Source organism: Dermacentor variabilis, chromosome 4 (genome assembly GCF_050947875.1).
Source record: "Dermacentor variabilis isolate Ectoservices chromosome 4, ASM5094787v1, whole genome shotgun sequence".
NCBI lineage: Eukaryota > Metazoa > Arthropoda > Arachnida > Ixodida > Ixodidae > Dermacentor > Dermacentor variabilis.
In genome coordinates this window covers 89,737,659-89,759,208 of record NC_134571.1, presented here as the reverse complement: position 1 = coordinate 89,759,208, position 21,550 = coordinate 89,737,659, and the positions used below count along the sequence as shown (strand labels likewise).

General features: G+C 45.8%; 1 protein-coding gene across 1 annotated transcript in view; it reads left to right on the top strand.

Annotated features, from left to right (window-relative positions):
• LOC142579489 (testis-expressed protein 10 homolog) overlaps positions 1–21,550 on the top strand; it is an 89,595-nt gene that overhangs the window by 40,283 nt on the left and 27,762 nt on the right. Inside the window, exons 12-13 of the mRNA XM_075689731.1 lie at positions 4,623–4,774; positions 7,703–7,783. Of these exons, the coding sequence (XP_075545846.1) occupies positions 4,623–4,774; positions 7,703–7,783 (233 nt within the window). The remainder of the gene's footprint in view (positions 1–4,622; positions 4,775–7,702; positions 7,784–21,550) is intronic.

Below are 21,550 nucleotides of genomic sequence, written 5' to 3'. Positions count from 1 at the left end.
CAAGGATTGCGTGATGCATACATCGCGGGCCCCGGCCTCATTTTTTTTCTCCTCGCCTTATTTTGCTGCGCTGCACACTTTTGCTGACTGCGTCGCACGCGAGCTGTTCTGATTGTCGGGTTTTGCCATGATCTTGCATGCTGTGCACAAGGACACATGACTAGCGGTATAATTCAGTGCTACACGAATACTGTGGCAGAACAAGCGGATCGCAGAGCAGGATCATGCCACTGGAACACGGTAGAAAATAGCATAGTTTCGATGCCTGCAGCCATTTTGGCCATTTTGTCAGCTCAACGTGGCCAGACCTGGTGAGAGGCCTTTTAATGTGCCACACGTGTTTATGCCAGGGTATATATTTTGCGTGTTTTTCAAAATAAATTATTGTTGCTAGTCTGCGCTCGTCCATGTTTTCTATCTTGTCTCTGTCCGTTTGCACCATTCTTCCTTTAGTACTTCTAAACCACTGAACGAGTTGGCGTAATCCACACGGGGCCATTCTCTCTGCAGCTGTCTGTAATTCAGCCAGTGCCGACGTCACATGAGAGGTGCTGTAGTCCAAAATAGGTTATGCCACTAAGACGAGTAATTTTCGATTTCTCGCTTACAAAAGCTCTGTCCTCACTATGAACGTCAAATTCGTTCTTACAGAAGCCTAGTCCTTCAATCTAATTTGACTTAATATTTTTCTTTAGTGTCCCTCAACTCTGAAACACCCGATGTATCATATATGCTATGCTTAGTTTGGTACCTCAAAATGTTAATTGAAGTGAGAGAAACATTATGCAAAGTTGCATAGTTGCATCATTGACATGCTGGAATGAAGTTTCTGCTGGGGATAGTTTGACAAACAAATCACGAATTAATTAATACATTCAGTAATTAAGTTTTAACTGATAAACAACTTTCTTGTTTATTTTCTTTTTCTTTTTTTTTTTTCCTTTACAAATGCAGTCTGCATGGCGAGATATAAATGTCAACAATTTGTTCCAATTTTCCTACATGTGGAACTGTGTTTGGGCCTTGCAGGGTCAAGGTATTATGCTGCCTTTTGTTTCAAGACCGTTTGTCTGCATTTTGCAGTCCAATTTTGGCTACTGTGTATTTTTAGTTTTCTTTTTTTGTTAGCCACCATAATGGAGGGGACAGGTGCACCAACATTAGTTGCCAATGCCACATGTGCAGTGGGTATTTGCACGGAAGTGGAAGATTGGTGCAAAGTTCTGACAGTTCCGAAAAAATATGACATTCATTCTTTTTTGTATAGGAAGCATGTCATGGAAAAAGGAAAGTGTATTATCAATTAGGTAAGCCCAAGTAAATGCCGTCAAAATTCGTGACGGCATGGCAGGCTTGAGTGGTAACTGAAGGCGCACGATTGCTACTCATCTTTCGTTTTTGTGTCATTTCTGACTCGCGAAGTGTCCTCTCCACGTAGGAAGAGCTGTTTTGCAGTTGCAGAAACAGTTTAATAGCACAGCCCAACTTGACGTACAGTAGAACCCCACTCATATGTCTTAGAAATAAGCGCAAGAAAATACGTACTAAGTGGGAAAACACACAATCTGAAGTCACAAAAATATTGACAGACTCAACCGTCAAATCATTGCAGCGCGCGACACCGACGTGCCCAGAGCAGGTAGAACCCGAGCAGCCAGAGATGCGCGTCGCCGTTTTTGCGGCCTTGGCAAGCTTAAATTTGCCCTCCTCGAATTAGGCGTGTGTCAGTGGCTTCCTCGAGCAGGGCATTTTGATAGGAAGTTTTCACGTGCCCACTCAGCATGAAATGTTGCCACGCGAAACAATGACACGTGTCAAGCTGGTGGGGCCCGAGCAACCCAAGACGCTCACTGTTGTTTTCCTATTGCACCGAAACGAAATCGAGCTGGTGGGCAGCACCATATGATGCCTATGATGCCATCAGTGCAAAACGTGACACTCACTTCATTTGTCCCGCAGCAGGGAATGACAATGCATTTGGGTTATTGCCTATTACCATAAAAAAACGCGTATAATACGAACCCGCATATGTATACTAGTACCAGGTGAAATTTTTGGGACGCGAAATGGACAAAAAAAATTTTATCCAGGTATAATACGAGTTAGGAAAACTCGAGGAAAACATTTATTTAAATTGCACTCCGCACTTCGATCGCTGTCTTCCTCAGCTGCACCCTCTTCGATTAGTTCCTTGTCGGACATATCTTCCCAGAGGCACTCATCCTCTGTGCCATCGAGCGCATTCAAGATTCCGCACTTCTTGAATGCGCAACGCACAAGGTCCTCTGGTGTGCTGGCCCATGCGTCCACAATCCACTTACATAGTGTGGCTGACGAAGCCCGCTTCAGCCGCCCGGTCGGCGTCACTGCATGCTCACTGCGTGCAACCAATCTGCGTAACCCCGCTTGACCGCGTCCTTGAGCGGCTTGTTCACACAGACATCTAAAGGCTTAAAATAAAAACAGGAACAGCACAACACAGGACGAGCAAGTAAAAAAGCACAGGACAGAGCTCTGTCCTGTGCTCCTTACTCGCTTGTCCTGTGTTGCGCTGTCCCTGTTATTACTGTAAGATGAACCAACCAGCCCCATTGATCACACTGCTATTCTAAAGGCTGCAGCTGAGACGTCATTCCACCCGGTATAACGGCGAGTTCAGTGCCGGATTCATGCAGCAGCCTCATCACTAAGTCGGCCAAATGGCAATGAAATGCGTCCAGCACGAGGATGGACGGGAACGGCAACAGTGCGCCGGGCTGCCTACACAAGACGGATTATATCCAGTCGAGCACATGATTCTCATTCATCCAGCCTTTCTCATGGCATCTCACGACCACATTTTTGGCAGCACCTCACCTTTAGGCACTGTCTTGCGCTTAAAGACGACATAGGGCGGGAGCTTGCATCCGTCTGTCTTGCACGACATGACGGTAACTCGCGTTTTCTCGTTGCCAATAGACTGGACATAAACTTGTTTAGAGCCCTTTTCGTGCACGGTGAGGGGCGATGGCATGTCCAGATAAACCAGCGTTTGGTCAGTATTGCCGATTTGCCCTAGCTGGAAGTTCTTGGACTTGTGCAGCGAAATAGCGTGGTGCTGGAAAGCCACAAGCAGCTCTTCTTCGAACGATTTGGGCATCTTTTGCAAAAACGAAGTTAGGGGCGTAAGGAAAATTCAGCACAGCACATGTAGCGATGAATTCAGTGCTTGCTTGCTTTGAAGACAGAGCTCGGTAGCCCTTTTTCTCTTGCAAGCTCCTTAGCTTTTGCTTGCATAAGCTCCATGCTCATAGCTAGATGCGTGGCTCGCTGTTGGCATACGAACTCCATCAAGGCGAGTTTGATTTCCAGGAATGTCCCACTCTTCGCATTCCGGGAATGTCCCAGCTTCTTCACATTCGGCTGCACGTGAAAAGGTCTTCCTTCTGTCGACGCCATCCGCAAATGCTTGCCTCGTTGATGCCAAACTGCCTCCTGGCCGCACTGTTGCCAATGTCCTGTACGGCTAAACTAACCTTTCTCTTGAAAGCAGCCGAGTACTGTTTTCGCAGCCCGGACACCTTGGTCCTTCACTGCGGAATAAAAAAGATGCACTTCACGAAGCGTGGTTTGCACGTGTGCTGCCAAGGTGCACACTCAACAATAAAGAAACGATGCTGTAGTCACGCAGCAATAACGAAACCAAGCGGTAGCCACGCAGCAAAAAGGAAGCCAAGCCGTAGCCACACAGCAATAACGAAGTCAAGCCATAGCCACGCAGCAATAAGGAAACCAAAACTTCTAGCCCAAATTTCTGACTGAAATTTTTGTTCAGATCTGCATATAGCACGAAGCGAAAATTTGGGATGCTAATAATAGAAAAAAAACCTCGTATTATATACGGGTTTTTATGGTAAATGCGTGCAATACATCTCCAATGGCACAATGCCTCACACGCTGTGAAACAGATAAGTGAATACGCTTATTGCAATAGGGTTGGCAACGATAGCTGTGCATGCTGCATGCGACAATGCGGTAAGAGGTTTGCCGATACTGGAATAGGAAACAGAGTGTGCTTCAACATTTTCACTCGAGATGGGTGGGTGAGTATCGCAGGGGAGCTGCAGTGGCGGGCCGCTACTTTGCTCGATCATGCGCACCTCCTGCCGTTTCTTGTGTACATAATATCTAGCAGCTGGAAAGCGTATCATATGATCACAATTTGGTGATGTATTGAATGCTGGTGTCGAAGGATTGTGTTTTCCGGGAACCTACGAATGGGTGAAAAAGAAGCCCGTCTGCACTGGGCCATCTCCTGGATTCCTGATTGTGGTGCCGGGAAATCAAACATAAATGGATTGTATCGATGAGGCGTTACTGTATTTCTCTATAGTGTCCCTTAGGAAGTGCAGCTTCCATCATACTTAGCCTACACACGCCTTAAGCCTTTTTTCGTTTCTCCTATGGATGTTGCTGGAGATTTCCGGTTTGCCGTGGTCTGAACATGCTATCTCAATGCATCCTTCCAAGACCTTCTATGTTTGCTCTTACAACTTGGGTTTGTTTGGATTAAGCTGCTGGATATGTGCCTTGATTGCGGGCGTTAAGTCTGACAGAGACTACACTCTTCATCGCTGTTGCAGGCATGTCACGCAGCAAGGATGAGCAGTTGAGAGCAGTCTGGCGAGATGACTCCTCCTGGTCAGAGCTGAAGGAGCTGTTGCCGGAAGTCAGCCAGATTCCTGTGGTTCCCATTGACTGGGACCTTCTTCCCAGCCACCTGATGGTGATTGAGGTATGTTACTGCTCAACAAAAACTTTTGTGGAGCATGGCATCGGATGCAGAGGATTGCCTGCATAAAACTTGAAGTTGAAGTGGCCGAGTTATTCAATTCATCTGTACATGTAGATAAGACCTTCAGCGAATTAAAATTTAACACGCTGGCGACAATCCAAAATAGAGTCAAACACTCTTTTAGCGTTACTCAAGTGCCAAGGAAATTCAGTTGTTATAAGCGGTAATTGTTTAACCAGGTTGCACAAAAAAAGAAGGGGATAGACATAAAAACATTTTAATTAAAAAGAAACACAGTTTAACCTGCCTATACCATTACTCTTTATAACAACACTCGAATGTAACAATGAGTAGTCTCAGCACCGTGAATTCTTGTGCGTGGGCTCTATGGTAAAATAGACTGCATACTGCAATGTTCCCATGCTGTGTTATTCCTTATAACAAATAAATCTTACTACTGGCCTCGCTGAGAGGAAAAAGAAAGCGAAATCCTGGAAACAAAAAAATTTCACCGACAATTACGATACTCCCTAATGCGAAATTTGAGCGCAGCTGTATACGTCTTTCCATTTCGCAATATATTGGCTGGCGCAGACGATCTGTCTCATGCGGCACATTGCAAACGGATGAAGTGGTGGCTTGACTGCGTCGCTAATTGGAAGATTGCGAGGAGCAGCGCGTAGGTGATGCATGGGCATGTTTCACAGGAGCCGCTGCCGATGGACCTCCACTCATCCAGCACTTTTGTTCTATATACAGGTTGTCCCACATAACTTGAGCCAAAGTTTTAAAAATGAAAGGATGCAAGTTGAACCGAATGCATAATGTTGGCAGTGTCCTAAAGTTACTCAGGCTATTTTTTATTTTCCCTTAACTAACGGGTTAGTTATGTTTAATTAATCAACTTTTTAAGTATTGACTGCACACCCCAAGTGGGATACACACAGTTGTAGAGCACCTTGAGAAACCTCTCAATAAATTGTTTCCAATATGATAAATCTCACGTGGTCCTTTCTTCCACGTTCCAAAGAAAGCTTGTGAAAGATGAAAAAATATGATGTGACAGGATGCTTGCGCACTGTTATTGTGCTGCTCTCAGGCGTGCGATGGATGAACAAGGTCGGCTGCAGCGGGACTGGCCCATAACAGGGTGTCATGTCTGGTGTTGGCTTCTGGGCATGCGGTTTTTATCGCATGACGGCGCAAATATGGGCTGCTGGCCAAGCGGTGCCGAAGCAATAAAGCATCTAAGGAGACGAAAGAGAACAAGAACATAGCTTTATTTTGGTCCTTGAAATGGGCAAGAGCTGGCAGCCTGCCGATGGCGTGTAATGGGGTTGGGTGGGGACGTGGCGTTAGGCCGGAAGGATTTTCCATTGACCTTCAATCCAAGAAGCACCCCTTGATTATAATGCATGTTTGTAGAGGTCACCATCTGCTGTAATGCACATTTGGCATCTCATAGGCACATTTTCCGAGGCATTCTTGATCATGGTATTAGGGATGGAGTTGCAGACTTGTCTTATTTTCTTTTTTTTGGTTCTCTTATGTTGTGGTTGGTGACCAGTATCATCATCATCATCATCATCAGCCTGGTTACGCCCACTGCAGGGCAAAGGCCTCTCCCGTACTTCTCCAACTACCCCGGTCTTGTACTAATTGGGGCCATGTTGTCCTTGCAAACTTCTTAATCTCATCCACGCACCTAACTTTCTGCCGCCCCCTGCTACGCTTCCCTTCCCTTGGAATCCAGTCCGTAACCCTTAATGACCATTGATTATCTTCCCTCCTCATTACATGTCCTGCCCATGCCCAATTCTTTTTCTTGATTTCAAATAAGATGTCATTAACTCGCGTTTGTTCCCTCACCCAATCTGCTCTCTTCTTATCCCTTAACGTTACACCCATCATTCTTCTTTCCATAGCTCGTTGCGTCGTCCTCAATTTAAGTAGAACCTTTTTCTTAAGCCTCCAGGTTTCAGCCCCATAGGTGAGTACTGGTAAGACACAGCTGTTATACACTTTTTTTCTTGAGAGATAATGGCAACCTGCTGTTCATTATCTGAGAATGCCTGCCAAACGCACCCCAGCCCATTCTTATTCTTCGGATTATTTCAATCTCATGATCCAGATCCGCAGTCACTACCTGTCCTAAGTAGGTGTATTCCCTTACCCATTCTTGGACCATTACTTGGTCCTCATGTAGCCCCAGAGAAAGAATTCAAGGATAGTTAAATCTGGTGGCCGTGCCGGCCAAGCAATGGGCCCATGCCGTCCAATCCACTGCTGCGGGAATACTTCATGCAACCATTTGCAAGCTTTGCTGCTGCTGTGTGCGGGAGGAGCACCATCATGCTGATGCCAAATATCCTTCATCCTAGCCTATGGAACTCCGCAAAGAAAATCCTCAAGCACCCCATCAAGGATGTCATTGATATATCTTTCACCTGTAAGTGTGTTATCAAAAAAGCACGAAGCCACTAATAGTGCCACTATATATTCCACACCACACATTAACCAACCACTGATATCGGTGATGTGTCTTCAAAACCCAGAGAGGGTTTTCATTGCTCCTGTAGTGAACATTGTGGATGTTCGCTTGGGCAATACGTGAGAAGGTAGCTTCTCCGTACTGGTTAGACTAAAGGCCATAGCACTGAAGTACGGATCGATACGCAGTCCCCTCTGTGTCCAAAAAAAAGCCCTTCCAGTGGTGTGCACATTTTTTTTTACACATGTACACATTCTCGTCTATGTTGGCCTGTAATATATATACTTATAGTAACTATCGGATATAAGAAAGGCATTTTTGTGCCGGATTCAATTTCATTGTACCTAGGTTCAACTGTATTTGGAAAGGCTTGTAGGTAAACAGTGTCACTGTGACCCCTTCTATTCTTGCTTTTGAGTTACCCTTCTTTTCCACAGATGGTGGCCAAATCCTTTGAAGCATTTCCTGCTTCCTGGAACCTGTCTCGGATCTTCGAGCCTTTCCTGCACCAATTCCTTGTAAGACTGAGGCCTTGAGCATAGTTTACACATTATGCAAGCAACCATATTGCCGTACTTAACCAAGCCAAATTGTGTCATTTTAATAAAAATTTGAAATAGGTCAGTAAATCAAAAGTTGCAGTGTTGCACTATGTACAATGTAATAACAGTGATCATCATCATCATCATCATCAGCCTAGTTACGCCCACTGCAGGGCAAAGGCCTCTCCCATACTTCTCCAACTACCCCGGTCATGTACTAATTGTGGCCATGTTGTCCCTGCAAACGTCTTAATGTCATCCGCCCACCTAACTTTCTGCCGCCCCCTGCTACGCATCCCTTCCCTTGGAATCCAGTCCGTAACCCTTAGTGACCATCGGTTATCTTCCCTCCTCATTACATGTCCGGCCCATGCCCATTTCTTTTTCTTGATTTCAACTAAGATGTCGTTTACCCGCGTTTGTTGCCTCACCCAATCTGCTCTTTTCTTATCCCTTAATGTCACACCCATCATTCTTCTTTCCATAGCTCGTTGCGTCGTCCTCAATTTCAGCAGAACCCTTTTCGTGAGTCTCCAGGTTTCTGCCCCATATGTGAGTACTGGTAACACACAGCTGTTATACACTTTCCTTTTGAGGGATAGTGGCATCCTGCTGTTCATGATTTGAGAATGCCTGCCAAACGCACCCCAGCCCATTCTTATTCTTCTGGTTATTTCAGTCTCATGATCCGGATCCGTGGTCACTACCTGCCCTAAGTAGATGTAGTCCCTTACCCCTTCCAGTGCTTCGCTACCTATCGTAAACTGCTGTTCTCTTCCGAGCCTGTTAAACATTACTTTAGTTTTCTGCAGATTAATTTTCAGACCCACCCTTCTGCTTTGCCTCTCCAGGTCAGTGATCATGCATTGCAATTGGTCTCCTGAGTTACTAAGCAAGGCAATATCATCAGCGAATCGCAAGTTGCTAAGGTATTCTCCATCAACTTTTATCCCCAATTCTTCCCACTCCAGGCCTCTGAATACCTCCTGTAAACATGCTGTGAATAGCATTGGAGATATCGTATCTCCCTGTCTGACGCCTTTCTTTATAGGGATTTTGTTGCTTTCTTTGTGGAGGACTACGGTGGCTGTGGAGCCACTATAGATATCTTCCAGTATCTTTACATATGGCTCATCTACACCCTGATTCCGTAATGCCTCCATGACTGCTGAGGTTTCGACTGAATCAAACGCTTTCTCGTAATCAATGAAAGCTATATATAACGGTTGGTTATATTCTGCACATTTCTCTATCACTTGATTGATAGTGTGAATATGGTCTATTGTTGAGTAGCCTTTACGGAATCCTGCCTCGTCCTTTGGTTGACAGAAGTCTAAGGTGTTCCTGATTCTATTTGCGATTACCTTAGTAAATACTTTGTAGGCAACGGACAGTAAGCTGATCGGTCTATAATTTTTCAAGTCTTTGGCGTCCCCTTTCTTATGGATTAGGATTATGTTAGCGTTCTTCCAAGATTCCGGTACGCTCGAGGTTATGAGGCATTGCGTATACAGGGTGGCCAGTTTCTCTAGAACAATCTGACCACCATCCTTCAACAAATCTGCTGTTACCTGATCCTCCCCAGCTGCCTTCCCCCTTTGCATAGCTCCTAAGGCTTTCTTTACTTCTTCTGGCGTTACCTGTGGGATTTCGAATTCCTCTAGGCTATTCTCTCTTCCACTATCGTCGTGGGTGCCACTGGTACTGTATAAATCTCTATAGAACTCCTCAGCCACTTGAACTATCTCATCCATATTAGTAACGACATTGCCGGCTTTGTCTCTTAACGCACACATCTGATTCTTGCCTATTCCTAGTTTCTTCTTCACTGTTTTTAGGCTTCCTCCGTTCCTGAGAGCTTGTTCAATTCTATCCATATTATAGTTCCTGATGTCCGCTGTCTTACGCTTGTTGATTAACTTAGAAAGTTCTGCCAGTTCTATTCTAGCTGTAGGGTTAGAGGCTTTCATACATTGGCGTTTCTTGATCAGATCTTTCGTCTCCTGCGATAGCTTACTGGTTTCCTGTCTAACGGAGTTACCACCGACTTCTATTGCGCACTCCTTAATGGTTCCCATGAGATAGTCGTTCATTGCTTCAACACTAAGGTCCTCTTCCTGAGTTAAAGCCGAATACCTGTTCTGTAGCTTGATCCGGAATTCCTCTAGTTTCCCTCTTACCGCTAACTCATTGATTGGCTTCTTGTGTACCAGTTTCTTCCGTTCCCTCCTCAAGTCTAGGCTAATTCGAGTTCTTACCATCCTATGGTCACTGCAGCGTACCTTGCCGAGTACGTCTACATCTTGTATGATGCCAGGGTTCGCGCAGAGTATGAAGTCGATTTCATTTCTAGTCTCACCATTCGGGCTCCTCCACGTCCACTTTCGACTAACCCGCTTGCGGAAAAAGGTGTTCATTATCCGCATATTATTCTGTTCTGCAAACTCTACTAATAATTCTCCTCTGCTATTCCTAGAGCCTATGCCATATTCCCCCACTGACTTGTCTCCAGCCTGCTTCTTGCCTACCCTGGCATTGAAGTCGCCCATCAGTATAGTGTATTTTGTTTTGACTTTACCCATCGCCGATTCCACGTCTTCATAAAAGCTTTCGACTTCCTGGTCATCATGACTGCATGTAGGGGCATAGACTTGTACCACCTTCAATTTGTACCTCTTATTAAGTTTCACAACAAGACCTGTCACCCTCTCGTTAATGCTATAGAATTCCTGTATGTTACCAGCTATTTCCTTATTAATCAGGAATCCGACTCCTAGTTCTCGTCTCTCCGCTAAGCCCCGGTAACACAGTACATACCCGCTTTTTAGCACTGTATATGCTTCTTTTGTCCTCCTAACCTCACTGAGCCCTATTATATCCCATTTACTACCCTCTAATTCCTCCAATAACACTGCTAGACTCGCCTCACTAGATAGCGTTCTAACGTTAAACGTTGCGAGGTTCAGATTCCAATGGCGGCCTGTCCGGAGCCAGGTATTCTTAGCACCCTCTGCAGCGTTACAGATCTGACCGCCGCCGTGGTCAGTTGCTTCGCGGCTGCTGGGGACTGAGGGCCGGGGTTTGATTGTTGTATTCATATAGGAGGTTGTGGCCAAGTACTGCACCAGGGTGGCCAATCCTGCTCTGGTGAGAGAGTGCGTTACCGGTTCTGGTCACCGGGATCAGGCCGCACTCCAGGCCTGTTTGTGCAATTTTCTCAACACACGGTTTTTTTTTTTTTTTTGTATTTCCCGGTGGAGAATTGCGCGGCACCGGGATTTGAATCACGGTCCTCTTGCACTGGAGACGGATACTCTACCGTCCCCGCAGGAGTTAAATTAAAAATTGAATTATGGTGTTTTGCGTGACAAAACCACTTTCTGATTATGCACGCCGTAGTGGAGGACTCCGAAAATTTCGACCACCTGGGGTTCTTTAACGTGCACCTAATTCTAAGTACACGGGTGTTTTCGCATTTCGCCCCCATCGAAATGCGGCCGCCGTGGCCGGGGTCCGATCCCGCGACCTCGTGCTCAGCAGTCTAACACCATGACCACTGAGCAACCACGGCGGGTCCCGCAGGAGTTGTACGCCTCATTTAACCTACAGTGGTGCCCTATTTGATCAGTCAAGGTGGACCAATCTGAGCTCGGTTATACCGCATGGATGGCACTCGGCTAGAGAACCTGGTATTTATGACCTGCACATGTGTGGCCACACATAATTGAGGATATATAATTTTTTTTTTTTTTAGGAGGGTTTCCGTACAGTGATAAAAGGAAGGAAAATACATTAAAAGAAAAAGAAAAAAAAAGGAACATAGCATGTGATTTGAACTCGTGATCCTTCAATGTTGCCCGGAAAGGTAGCTTAGTCGGTTGGTTCGTCAAGCCAACGGTTACTTTCAAGCGCCAAAGCTCCTGCTCCGAGCTTCATACTTATGTGGAAAGGGACTGATGTTGTCCGCGGCAGTCGATTTTTGCTGATTCTGAGTGGTTGGAAGGCATAATTTCTTTGAAAAATGGCCGCCAGAGGAGCAGCGTGAACTCGAGCGGCTTTATAGACTAGGAAAACTGCCTTAAAATATTTAGACTTGAGGGGAAGCTTCGTTAACAAACTATAACACGGCAATCAGCACTCGTATACGACGAGAGAAATTATTGAGACGTGGGAAATTCCCTTGAAATAAATCTGGTTTGCGAGACAAATGCTTGTATGTATTGAATCTCTTAAAAGATGAGGGGGGAAATATGCGCTCACCGAGAGGGCATCTTCAGCACGAGACCACCGCGAGGCACCTTACTGAGATGTAGAGAGCTTCGCGGCCGGAACGAAATCTCCCCTCTCCGCCGGCTCAGGGTGGAAAACGTGCTTTCCGATCGCTCAAGGTTGCGCGGATATTGTGTAGCTCTAGCGTCTAGGAAAAAGCTTAAACAGGTGCGGGGGCGGCACGCATAGCGTGGGAAGCTAGCCGCCGGAATAGCTATCTCAAGTACTGCTGCTGGCGAGGGCGAAATACCTTCGTGTAATTATAATAACCCTAATAGGACTTCTTTCAAAGAAAAAAAAAGAGAAGAAAAAGAAAAGGGAAACGGCTCAGAAGGCTATACTACGAGAGCTATGACTGATACTTTTCTATATATATGTATTCATCTCATCTATGGGATCGCATGCGCGCGCTGTCGGTTTTAAAGCGCAACCGTGGTAGGGAAACGGAAGGCGATATAAGCATGCGTGTCCATTATATGCACACGACAAACTGCCTTACAATATTTAGAATTGATATATATATATACACACACACAAAAGCCAATATAGGCTGCTCGACACTATCTCGCGCGTTTTTATAGCGAAGTACATCAGAACCGACTCGTCGTTCCACAACAACCATTTCCTGAGTGATCGCCAGATATATGCCGAATAGCTTCCTGTCATTCAATAAGAATGTCTCTCTTTCATGCAGCCTACCAATTCGCGCTGTTTCGGTTTAGGCAAAACAATTTATCATTCGAGGCGCACTTGCCAAATTTGCCTCCAATTAAAACTGCCTGCGATGCCTATAGTGCAGCTCTTATCTCACTCAACATACACAGTTCTATATACGTGCATCCGGTGCAATGCTTTCCGTTGTATCAGCAATTTCAATGTCATGGCCGATCATGTAAGCAAAAGTAGCTGTTTACTATTTACAATATCCAGAATTGATCAAACGTGAAGTTGTCACCGGCATTCTGAGTGGTTGGAAGGCATAATTTCTTTGAAATATGGCCGCCAGAGGAGCAGCGTGAACTCGAGCGGCTTTATAGACTAGGAAAACTGCCTTAAAATATTTAGACTTGAGGGGAAGCTTCGTTAACAAACTATAACACGGCAATCAGCACTCGTATACGACGAGAGAAATTATTGAGACGTGGGAAATTCCCTTGAAATAAATCTGGTTTGCGAGACAAATGCTTGTATGTATTGAATCTCTTAAAAGATGAGGGGGGAAATATGCGCTCACCGAGAGGGCATCTTCAGCACGAGACCACCGCGAGGCACCTTACTGAGATGTAGAGAGCTTCGCGGCCGGAACGAAATCTCCCCTCTCCGCCGGCTCAGGGTGGAAAACGTGCTTTCCGATCGCTCAAGGTTGCGCGGATATTGTGTAGCTCTAGCGTCTAGGAAAAAGCTTAAACAGGTGCGGGGGCGGCACGCATAGCGTGGGAAGCTAGCCGCCGGAATAGCTATCTCAAGTACTGCTGCTGGCGAGGGCGAAATACCTTCGTGTAATTATAATAACCCTAATAGGACTTCTTTCAAAGAAAAAAAAAGAGAAGAAAAAGAAAAGGGAAACGGCTCAGAAGGCTATACTACGAGAGCTATGACTGATACTTTTCTATATATATGTATTCATCTCATCTATGGGATCGCATGCGCGCGCTGTCGGTTTTAAAGCGCAACCGTGGTAGGGAAACGGAAGGCGATATAAGCATGCGTGTCCATGATACGCACACGACAAACTGCCTTACAATATTTAGAATTGATATATATATATACACACACACAAAAGCCAATATAGGCTGCTCGACACTATCTCGCGCGTTTTTATAGCGAAGTACATCAGAACCGACTCGTCGTTCCACAACAACCATTTCCTGAGTGATCGCCAGATATATGCCGAATAGCTTCCTGTCATTCAATAAGAATGTCTCTCTTTCATGCAGCCTACCAATTCGCGCTGTTTCGGTTTAGGCAAAACAATTTATCATTCGAGGCGCACTTGCCAAGTTTGCCTCCAATTAAAACTGCCTGCGATGCCTATAGTGCAGCTCTTATCTCACTCAACATACACAGTTCTATATACGTGCATCCGGTGCAATGCTTTCCGTTGTATCAGCAATTTCAATGTCATGGCCGATCATGTAAGCAAAAGTAGCTGTTTACTATTTACAATATCCAGAATTGATCAAACGTGAAGTTGTCACCGGCATTCTGAGTGGTTGGAAGGCATAATTTCTTTGAAATATGGCCGCCAGAGGAGCAGCGTGAACTCGAGCGGCTTTATAGACTAGGAAAACTGCCTTAAAATATTTAGACTTGAGGGGAAGCTTCGTTAACAAACTATAACACGGCAATCAGCACTCGTATACGACGAGAGAAATTATTGAGACGTTGGAAATTCCCTTGAAATAAATCTGGTTTGCGAGACAAATGCTTGTATGTATTGAATCTCTTAAAAGATGAGGGGGGAAATATGCGCTCACCGAGAGGGCATCTTCAGCACGAGACCACCGCGAGGCACCTTACTGAGATGTAGAGAGCTTCGCGGCCGGAACGAAATCTCCCCTCTCCGCCGGCTCAGGGTGGAAAACGTGCTTTCCGATCGCTCAAGGTTGCGCGGATATTGTGTAGCTCTAGCGTCTAGGAAAAAGCTTAAACAGGTGCGGGGGCGGCACGCATAGCGTGGGAAGCTAGCCGCCGGAATAGCTATCTCAAGTACTGCTGCTGGCGAGGGCGAAATACCTTCGTGTAATTATAATAACCCTAATAGGACTTCTTTCAAAGAAAAAAAAGAGAAGAAAAAGAAAAGGGAAACGGCTCAGAAGGCTATACTACGAGAGCTATGACTGATACTTTTCTATATATATGTATTCATCTCATCTATGGCATCGCATGCGCGTGCTGTTGGTTTTAAAGCGCAACCGTGGTAGGGAAACGGAAGGCGATATAAGCATGCGTGTCCATGATACGCACACGACAAACTGCCTTACAATATTTAGAATTGATATATATATATACACACACAAAAGCCAATATAGGCTGCTCGACACTATCTCGCGCGTTTTTATAGCGAAGTACATCAGAACCGACCCGTCGTTCCACAACAACCATTTCCTGAGTGATCGCCAGATATATGCCGAATAGCTTCCTGTCATTCAATAAGAATGTCTCTCTTTCATGCAGCCTACCAATTCGCGCTGTTTCGGTTTAGGCAAAACAATTTATCATTCGAGGCGCACTTGCCAAGTTTGCCTCCAATTAAAACTGCCTGCGATGCCTATAGTGCAGCTCTTATCTCACTCAACATACGCAGTTCTATATACGTGCATCCGGTGCAATGCTTTCCGTTGTATCAGCAATTTCAATGTCATGGCCGATCATGTAAGCAAAAGTAGCTGTTTACTATTTACAATATCCAGAATTGATCAAACGTGAAGTTGTCACCGGCATTCTGAGTGGTTGGAAGGCATAATTTCTTTGAAAAATGGCCGCCAGAGGAGCAGCGTGAACTCGAGCGGCTTTATAGACTAGGAAAACTGCCTTAAAATATTTGGACTTGAGGGGAAGCGTCGTTAACAAACTACAACACGGCAATCAGCACTCGTATACGACGAGAGAAATTATTGAGACGTGGGAAATTCCCTTGAAATAAATCTGGTTTGCGAGACAAATGCTTGTATGTATTGAATCTCTTAAAAGATGAGGGGGGAAATATGCGCTTACCGAGAGGGCATCTTCAGCACGAGACCACCGCGAGGCACCTTACTGAGATGTAGAGAGCTTCGCGGCCGGAACGAAATCTCCCCTCTCCGCCGGCTCAGGGTGGAAAACGTGCTTTCCGATCGCTTAAGGTTGCGCGGATATTGTGTAGCTCTAGCGTCTAGGAAAAAGCTTAAACAGGTGCGGGGGCGGCACGCATAGCGTGGGAAGCTAGCCGCCGGAATAGCTATCTCAAGTACTGCTGCTGGCGAGGGCGAAATACCTTCGTGTAATTATAATAACCCTAATAGGACTTCTTTCAAAGAAAAAAAAAAGAGAAGAAAAAGAAAAGGGAAACGGCTCAGAAGGCTATACAGTAAAAGCTCGTTAATTCGAACTTCAGTAATTCGAATTTCGGGATAATTCGAACCGTACTACTTGGTCCGGCCTAGCTCCATAGAAGTCCATGTATAAAAAAGCCCGTTAATTCGAACGTGAGTTGGTTCTGCCACGGTTAATTCGAACTACGCGCCGCCGCGCCTGGGCGGCGTGCCGCCTGGCACATGGCCAGAGCAGGCCTTGTCGCGAGGCTGCAGCGGCTGAGTTTCCTCCAAAATGGGGAGAGAAGGAAAAAGCGGGTAAAACCGGTGCCAGCACCCGGCGCAGAGGCTGGAGGGCAAGGGGTGACAGCTGTGGCAACAGCTACGCCCTCTCTCTACCTCCGACAACTGCGGTTTACGGTTTTGAGCCGCCGATCTCAGAGGCCTAAGAATCTTGTCGTATAGCTGCAGTTGTTAACCGATGGATGGCGCAACCAGCACAAAAAATACAGCGAATCCAGTACATCGCAGCGCCGCTAGCGCTCGAGAATTGAACGAATAGGAGGAGCCTTCGTCAACGTCTTTGTCCTGAACTCGCGGTGGTCTCGGCTAAAGCCCCTGCATCCACGCGCCACCGCCGCTTTCTGGTCGGCGGAAACGTGTATGGAGGGGCTTTTTAGTCTCGGCCGCTTTCGGCAGCCTCGAGTTTTCTGGTTTTCGGCGCGCTTACGACCTTTGTTGTGCGGATCGCTTGAAAAGTTAGGCCTCGGTGGTGTGCTTCGCCGTGCTGACGTGCGGTTTCAGAATGGCGTGCGCCCGCGGTAAATACTACTGCGCCAAAACACTGAAGGATAAATGCGACATCTTACGGGAAGTGGACGCCGGAGTCTTGTCGAAACAAGAAATCGCCACGAAGCACGGCACCTGCGCACGGAAATCGCCACCTGCGCACGGAGACTGCGTCACTAGCGTCACCGCTCCCATGTCGGACGTTCTGAAAGACGTTTCCTTTGCCGACTACGTAGACGTGGATGCGAGCGCAGTTGTCTGTGGTGTGACCACAGACGAGGACATCATTTCCCAAGTTAAAAACATAGAGCCTGTCGCTGCCAGTGACGACGACGAGGAAGACGACGAGGCACCGGTGCGGCCCTCCGCTGCGGAAGTCATGGCCGGACTTAATGCCGCCCGCCTGTTCTTCAGTTTTGAAGAAAGCGAAGAGGAAGCCTTCCGCAACATTCGCTCTTTAGAGCAGAAAGTGCTTGCTGTTGCCTTCAAAGAAAAAAAGCAGACCACAATTACGGATTTTTTCAAACATTAAATTGAACTGGCGCCATGCCCTGCTGCTTCCTGGTCGCGGTGTCCTGTTTTTCTTCATTGCTTTCGTTAGTTCGAACTTCGTTTAATTCGAACTGAGATGGCGTCCCCTTGCGGTTCGAATTAACGAGCTTTTACTGTACTACGAGAGCTATGACTGATACTTTTCTATATATATGTATTCATCTCATCTATGGGATCGCATGTGCGCGCTGTCGGTTTTAAAGCGCAACCGTGGTAGGGAAACGGAAGGCGATATAAGCATACGTGTCCATGATACGCACACGACAAACTGCCTTACAATATTTAGAATTGATATATATATATACACACACAAAAGCCAATATAGGCTGCTCGACACTATCTCGCGCGTTTTTATAGCGAAGTACATCAGAACCGACTCGTCGTTCCACAACAACCATTTCCTGAGTGATCGCCAGATATATGCCGAATAGCTTCCTGTCATTCAATAAGAATGTCTCTCTTTCATGCAGCCTACCAATTCGCGCTGTTTCGGTTTAGGCAAAACAATTTATCATTCGAGGCGCACTTGCCAAGTTTGCCTCCAATTAAAACTGCCTGCGATGCCTATAGTGCAGCTCTTATCTCACTCAACATACACAGTTCTATATACGTGCATCCGGTGCAATGCTTTCCGTTGTATCAGCAATTTCAATGTCATGGCCGATCATGTAAGCAAAAGTAGCTGTTTACTATTTACAATATCCAGAATTGATCAAACGTGAAGTTGTCACCGGCATTCTGAGTGGTTGGAAGGCATAATTTCTTTGAAAAATGGCCACCAGAGGAGCAGCGTGAACTCGAGCGGCTTTACAGACTAGGAAAACTGCCGTAAAATATTTAGACTTGAGGGGAAGCTTCGTTAACAAACTATAACACGGCAATCAGCACTCGTATACGACGAGAGAAATTATTGAGACGTAGGAAATTCCCTTGAAATAAATCTGGTTTGCGAGACAAATGCTTGTATGTATTGAATCTCTTAAAAGATGAGGGGGGAAATATGCGCTCACCGAGAGGGCATCTTCAGCACGAGACCACCGCGAGGCACCTTACTGAGATGTAGAGAGCTTCGCGGCCGGAACGAAATCTCCCCTCTCCGCCGGCTCAGGGTGGAAAACGTGCTTTCCGATCGCTTAAGGTTGCGCGGATATTGTGTAGCTCTAGCGTCTAGGAAAAAGCTTAAACAGGTGCGGGGGCGGCACGCATAGCGTGGGAAGCTAGCCGCTGGAATAGCTATCTCAAGTACTGCTGCTGGCGAGGGCGAAATACCTTCGTGTAATTATAATAACCCTAATAGGACTTCTTTCAAAGAAAAAAAAGAGAAGAAAAAGAAAAGGGAAACGGCTCAGAAGGCTATACTACGAGAGCTATGACTGATACTTTTCTATATATATGTATTCATCTCATCTATGGGATCGCATGTGCGCGCTGTCGGTTTTAAAGCGCAACCGTGGTAGGGAAACGGAAGGCGATATAAGCATGCGTGTCCATGATACGCACACGACAAACTGCCTTACAATATTTAGAATTGATATATATATATACACACACAAAAGCCAATATAGGCTGCTCGACACTATCTCGCGCGTTTTTATAGCGAAGTACATCAGAACCGACTCGTCGTTCCACAACAACCATTTCCTGAGTGATCGCCAGATATATGACGAATAGCTTCCTGTCATTCAATAAGAATGTCTCTCTTTCATGCAGCCTACCAATTCGCGCTGTTTCGGTTTAGGCAAAACAATTTATCATTCGAGGCGCACTTGCCAAGTTTGCCTCCAATTAAAACTGCCTGCGATGCCTATAGTGCAGCTCTTATCTCACTCAACATACACAGTTCTATATACGTGCATCCGGTGCAATGCTTTCCGTTGTATCAGCAATTTCAATGTCATGGCCGATCATGTAAGCAAAAGTAGCTGTTTACTATTTACAATATCCAGAATTGATCAAACGTGAAGTTGTCACCGGCATTCTGAGTGGTTGGAAGGCATAATTTCTTTGAAAAATGGCCGCCAGAGGAGCAGCGTGAACTCGAGCGGCTTTATAGACTAGGAAAACTGCCTTAAAATATTTAGACTTGAGGGGAAGCTTCGTTAACAAACTATAACACGGCAATCAGCACTCGTATACGACGAGAGAAATTATTGAGACGTGGGAAATTCCCTTGAAATAAATCTGGTTTGCGAGACAAATGCTTGTATGTATTGAATCTCTTAAAAGATGAGGGGGGAAATATGCGCTCACCGAGAGGGCATCTTCAGCACGAGACCACCGCGAGGCACCTTACTGAGATGTAGAGAGCTTCGCGGCCGGAACGAAATCTCCCCTCTCCGCCGGCTCAGGGTGGAAAACGTGCTTTCCGATCGCTCAAGGTTGCGCGGATATTGTGTAGCTCTAGCGTCTAGGAAAAAGCTTAAACAGGTGTGGGGGCGGCACGCATAGCGTGGGAAGCTAGCCGCCGGAATAGCTATCTCAAGTACTGCTGCTGGCGAGGGCGAAATACCTTCGTGTAATTATAATAACCCTAATAGGACTTCTTTCAAAGAAAAAAAAAGAGAAGAAAAAGAAAAGGGAAACGGCTCAGAAGGCTATACTACGAGAGCTATGACTGATACTTTTCTATATATATGTATTCATCTCATCTATGGGATCGCATGCGCGCGCTGTCGGTTTTAAAGCGCAACCGTGGTAGGGAAACGGAAGGCGATATAAGCATGCGTGTCCATTATATGCACACGACAAACTGCCTTACAATATTTAGAATTGATATATATATATACACACACACAAAAGCCAATATAGGCTGCTCGACACTATCTCGCGCGTTTTTATAGCGAAGTACATCAGAACCGACTCGTCGTTCCACAACAACCATTTCCTGAGTGATCGCCAGATATATGCCGAATAGCTTCCTGTCATTCAATAAGAATGTCTCTCTTTCATGCAGCCTACCAATTCGCGCTGTTTCGGTTTAGGCAAAACAATTTATCATTCGAGGCGCACTTGCCAAATTTGCCTCCAATTAAAACTGCCTGCGATGCCTATAGTGCAGCTCTTATCTCACTCAACATACACAGTTCTATATACGTGCATCCGGTGCAATGCTTTCCGTTGTATCAGCAATTTCAATGTCATGGCCGATCATGTAAGCAAAAGTAGCTGTTTACTATTTACAATATCCAGAATTGATCAAACGTGAAGTTGTCACCGGCATTCTGAGTGGTTGGAAGGCATAATTTCTTTGAAATATGGCCGCCAGAGGAGCAGCGTGAACTCGAGCGGCTTTATAGACTAGGAAAACTGCCTTAAAATATTTAGACTTGAGGGGAAGCTTCGTTAACAAACTATAACACGGCAATCAGCACTCGTATACGACGAGAGAAATTATTGAGACGTGGGAAATTCCCTTGAAATAAATCTGGTTTGCGAGACAAATGCTTGTATGTATTGAATCTCTTAAAAGATGAGGGGGGAAATATGCGCTCACCGAGAGGGCATCTTCAGCACGAGACCACCGCGAGGCACCTTACTGAGATGTAGAGAGCTTCGCGGCCGGAACGAAATCTCCCCTCTCCGCCGGCTCAGGGTGGAAAACGTGCTTTCCGATCGCTCAAGGTTGCGCGGATATTGTGTAGCTCTAGCGTCTAGGAAAAAGCTTAAACAGGTGCGGGGGCGGCACGCATAGCGTGGGAAGCTAGCCGCCGGAATAGCTATCTCAAGTACTGCTGCTGGCGAGGGCGAAATACCTTCGTGTAATTATAATAACCCTAATAGGACTTCTTTCAAAGAAAAAAAAAGAGAAGAAAAAGAAAAGGGAAACGGCTCAGAAGGCTATACTACGAGAGCTATGACTGATACTTTTCTATATATATGTATTCATCTCATCTATGGGATCGCATGCGCGCGCTGTCGGTTTTAAAGCGCAACCGTGGTAGGGAAACGGAAGGCGATATAAGCATGCGTGTCCATGATACGCACACGACAAACTGCCTTACAATATTTAGAATTGATATATATATATACACACACACAAAAGCCAATATAGGCTGCTTGACACTATCTCGCGCGTTTTTATAGCGAAGTACATCAGAACCGACTCGTCGTTCCACAACAA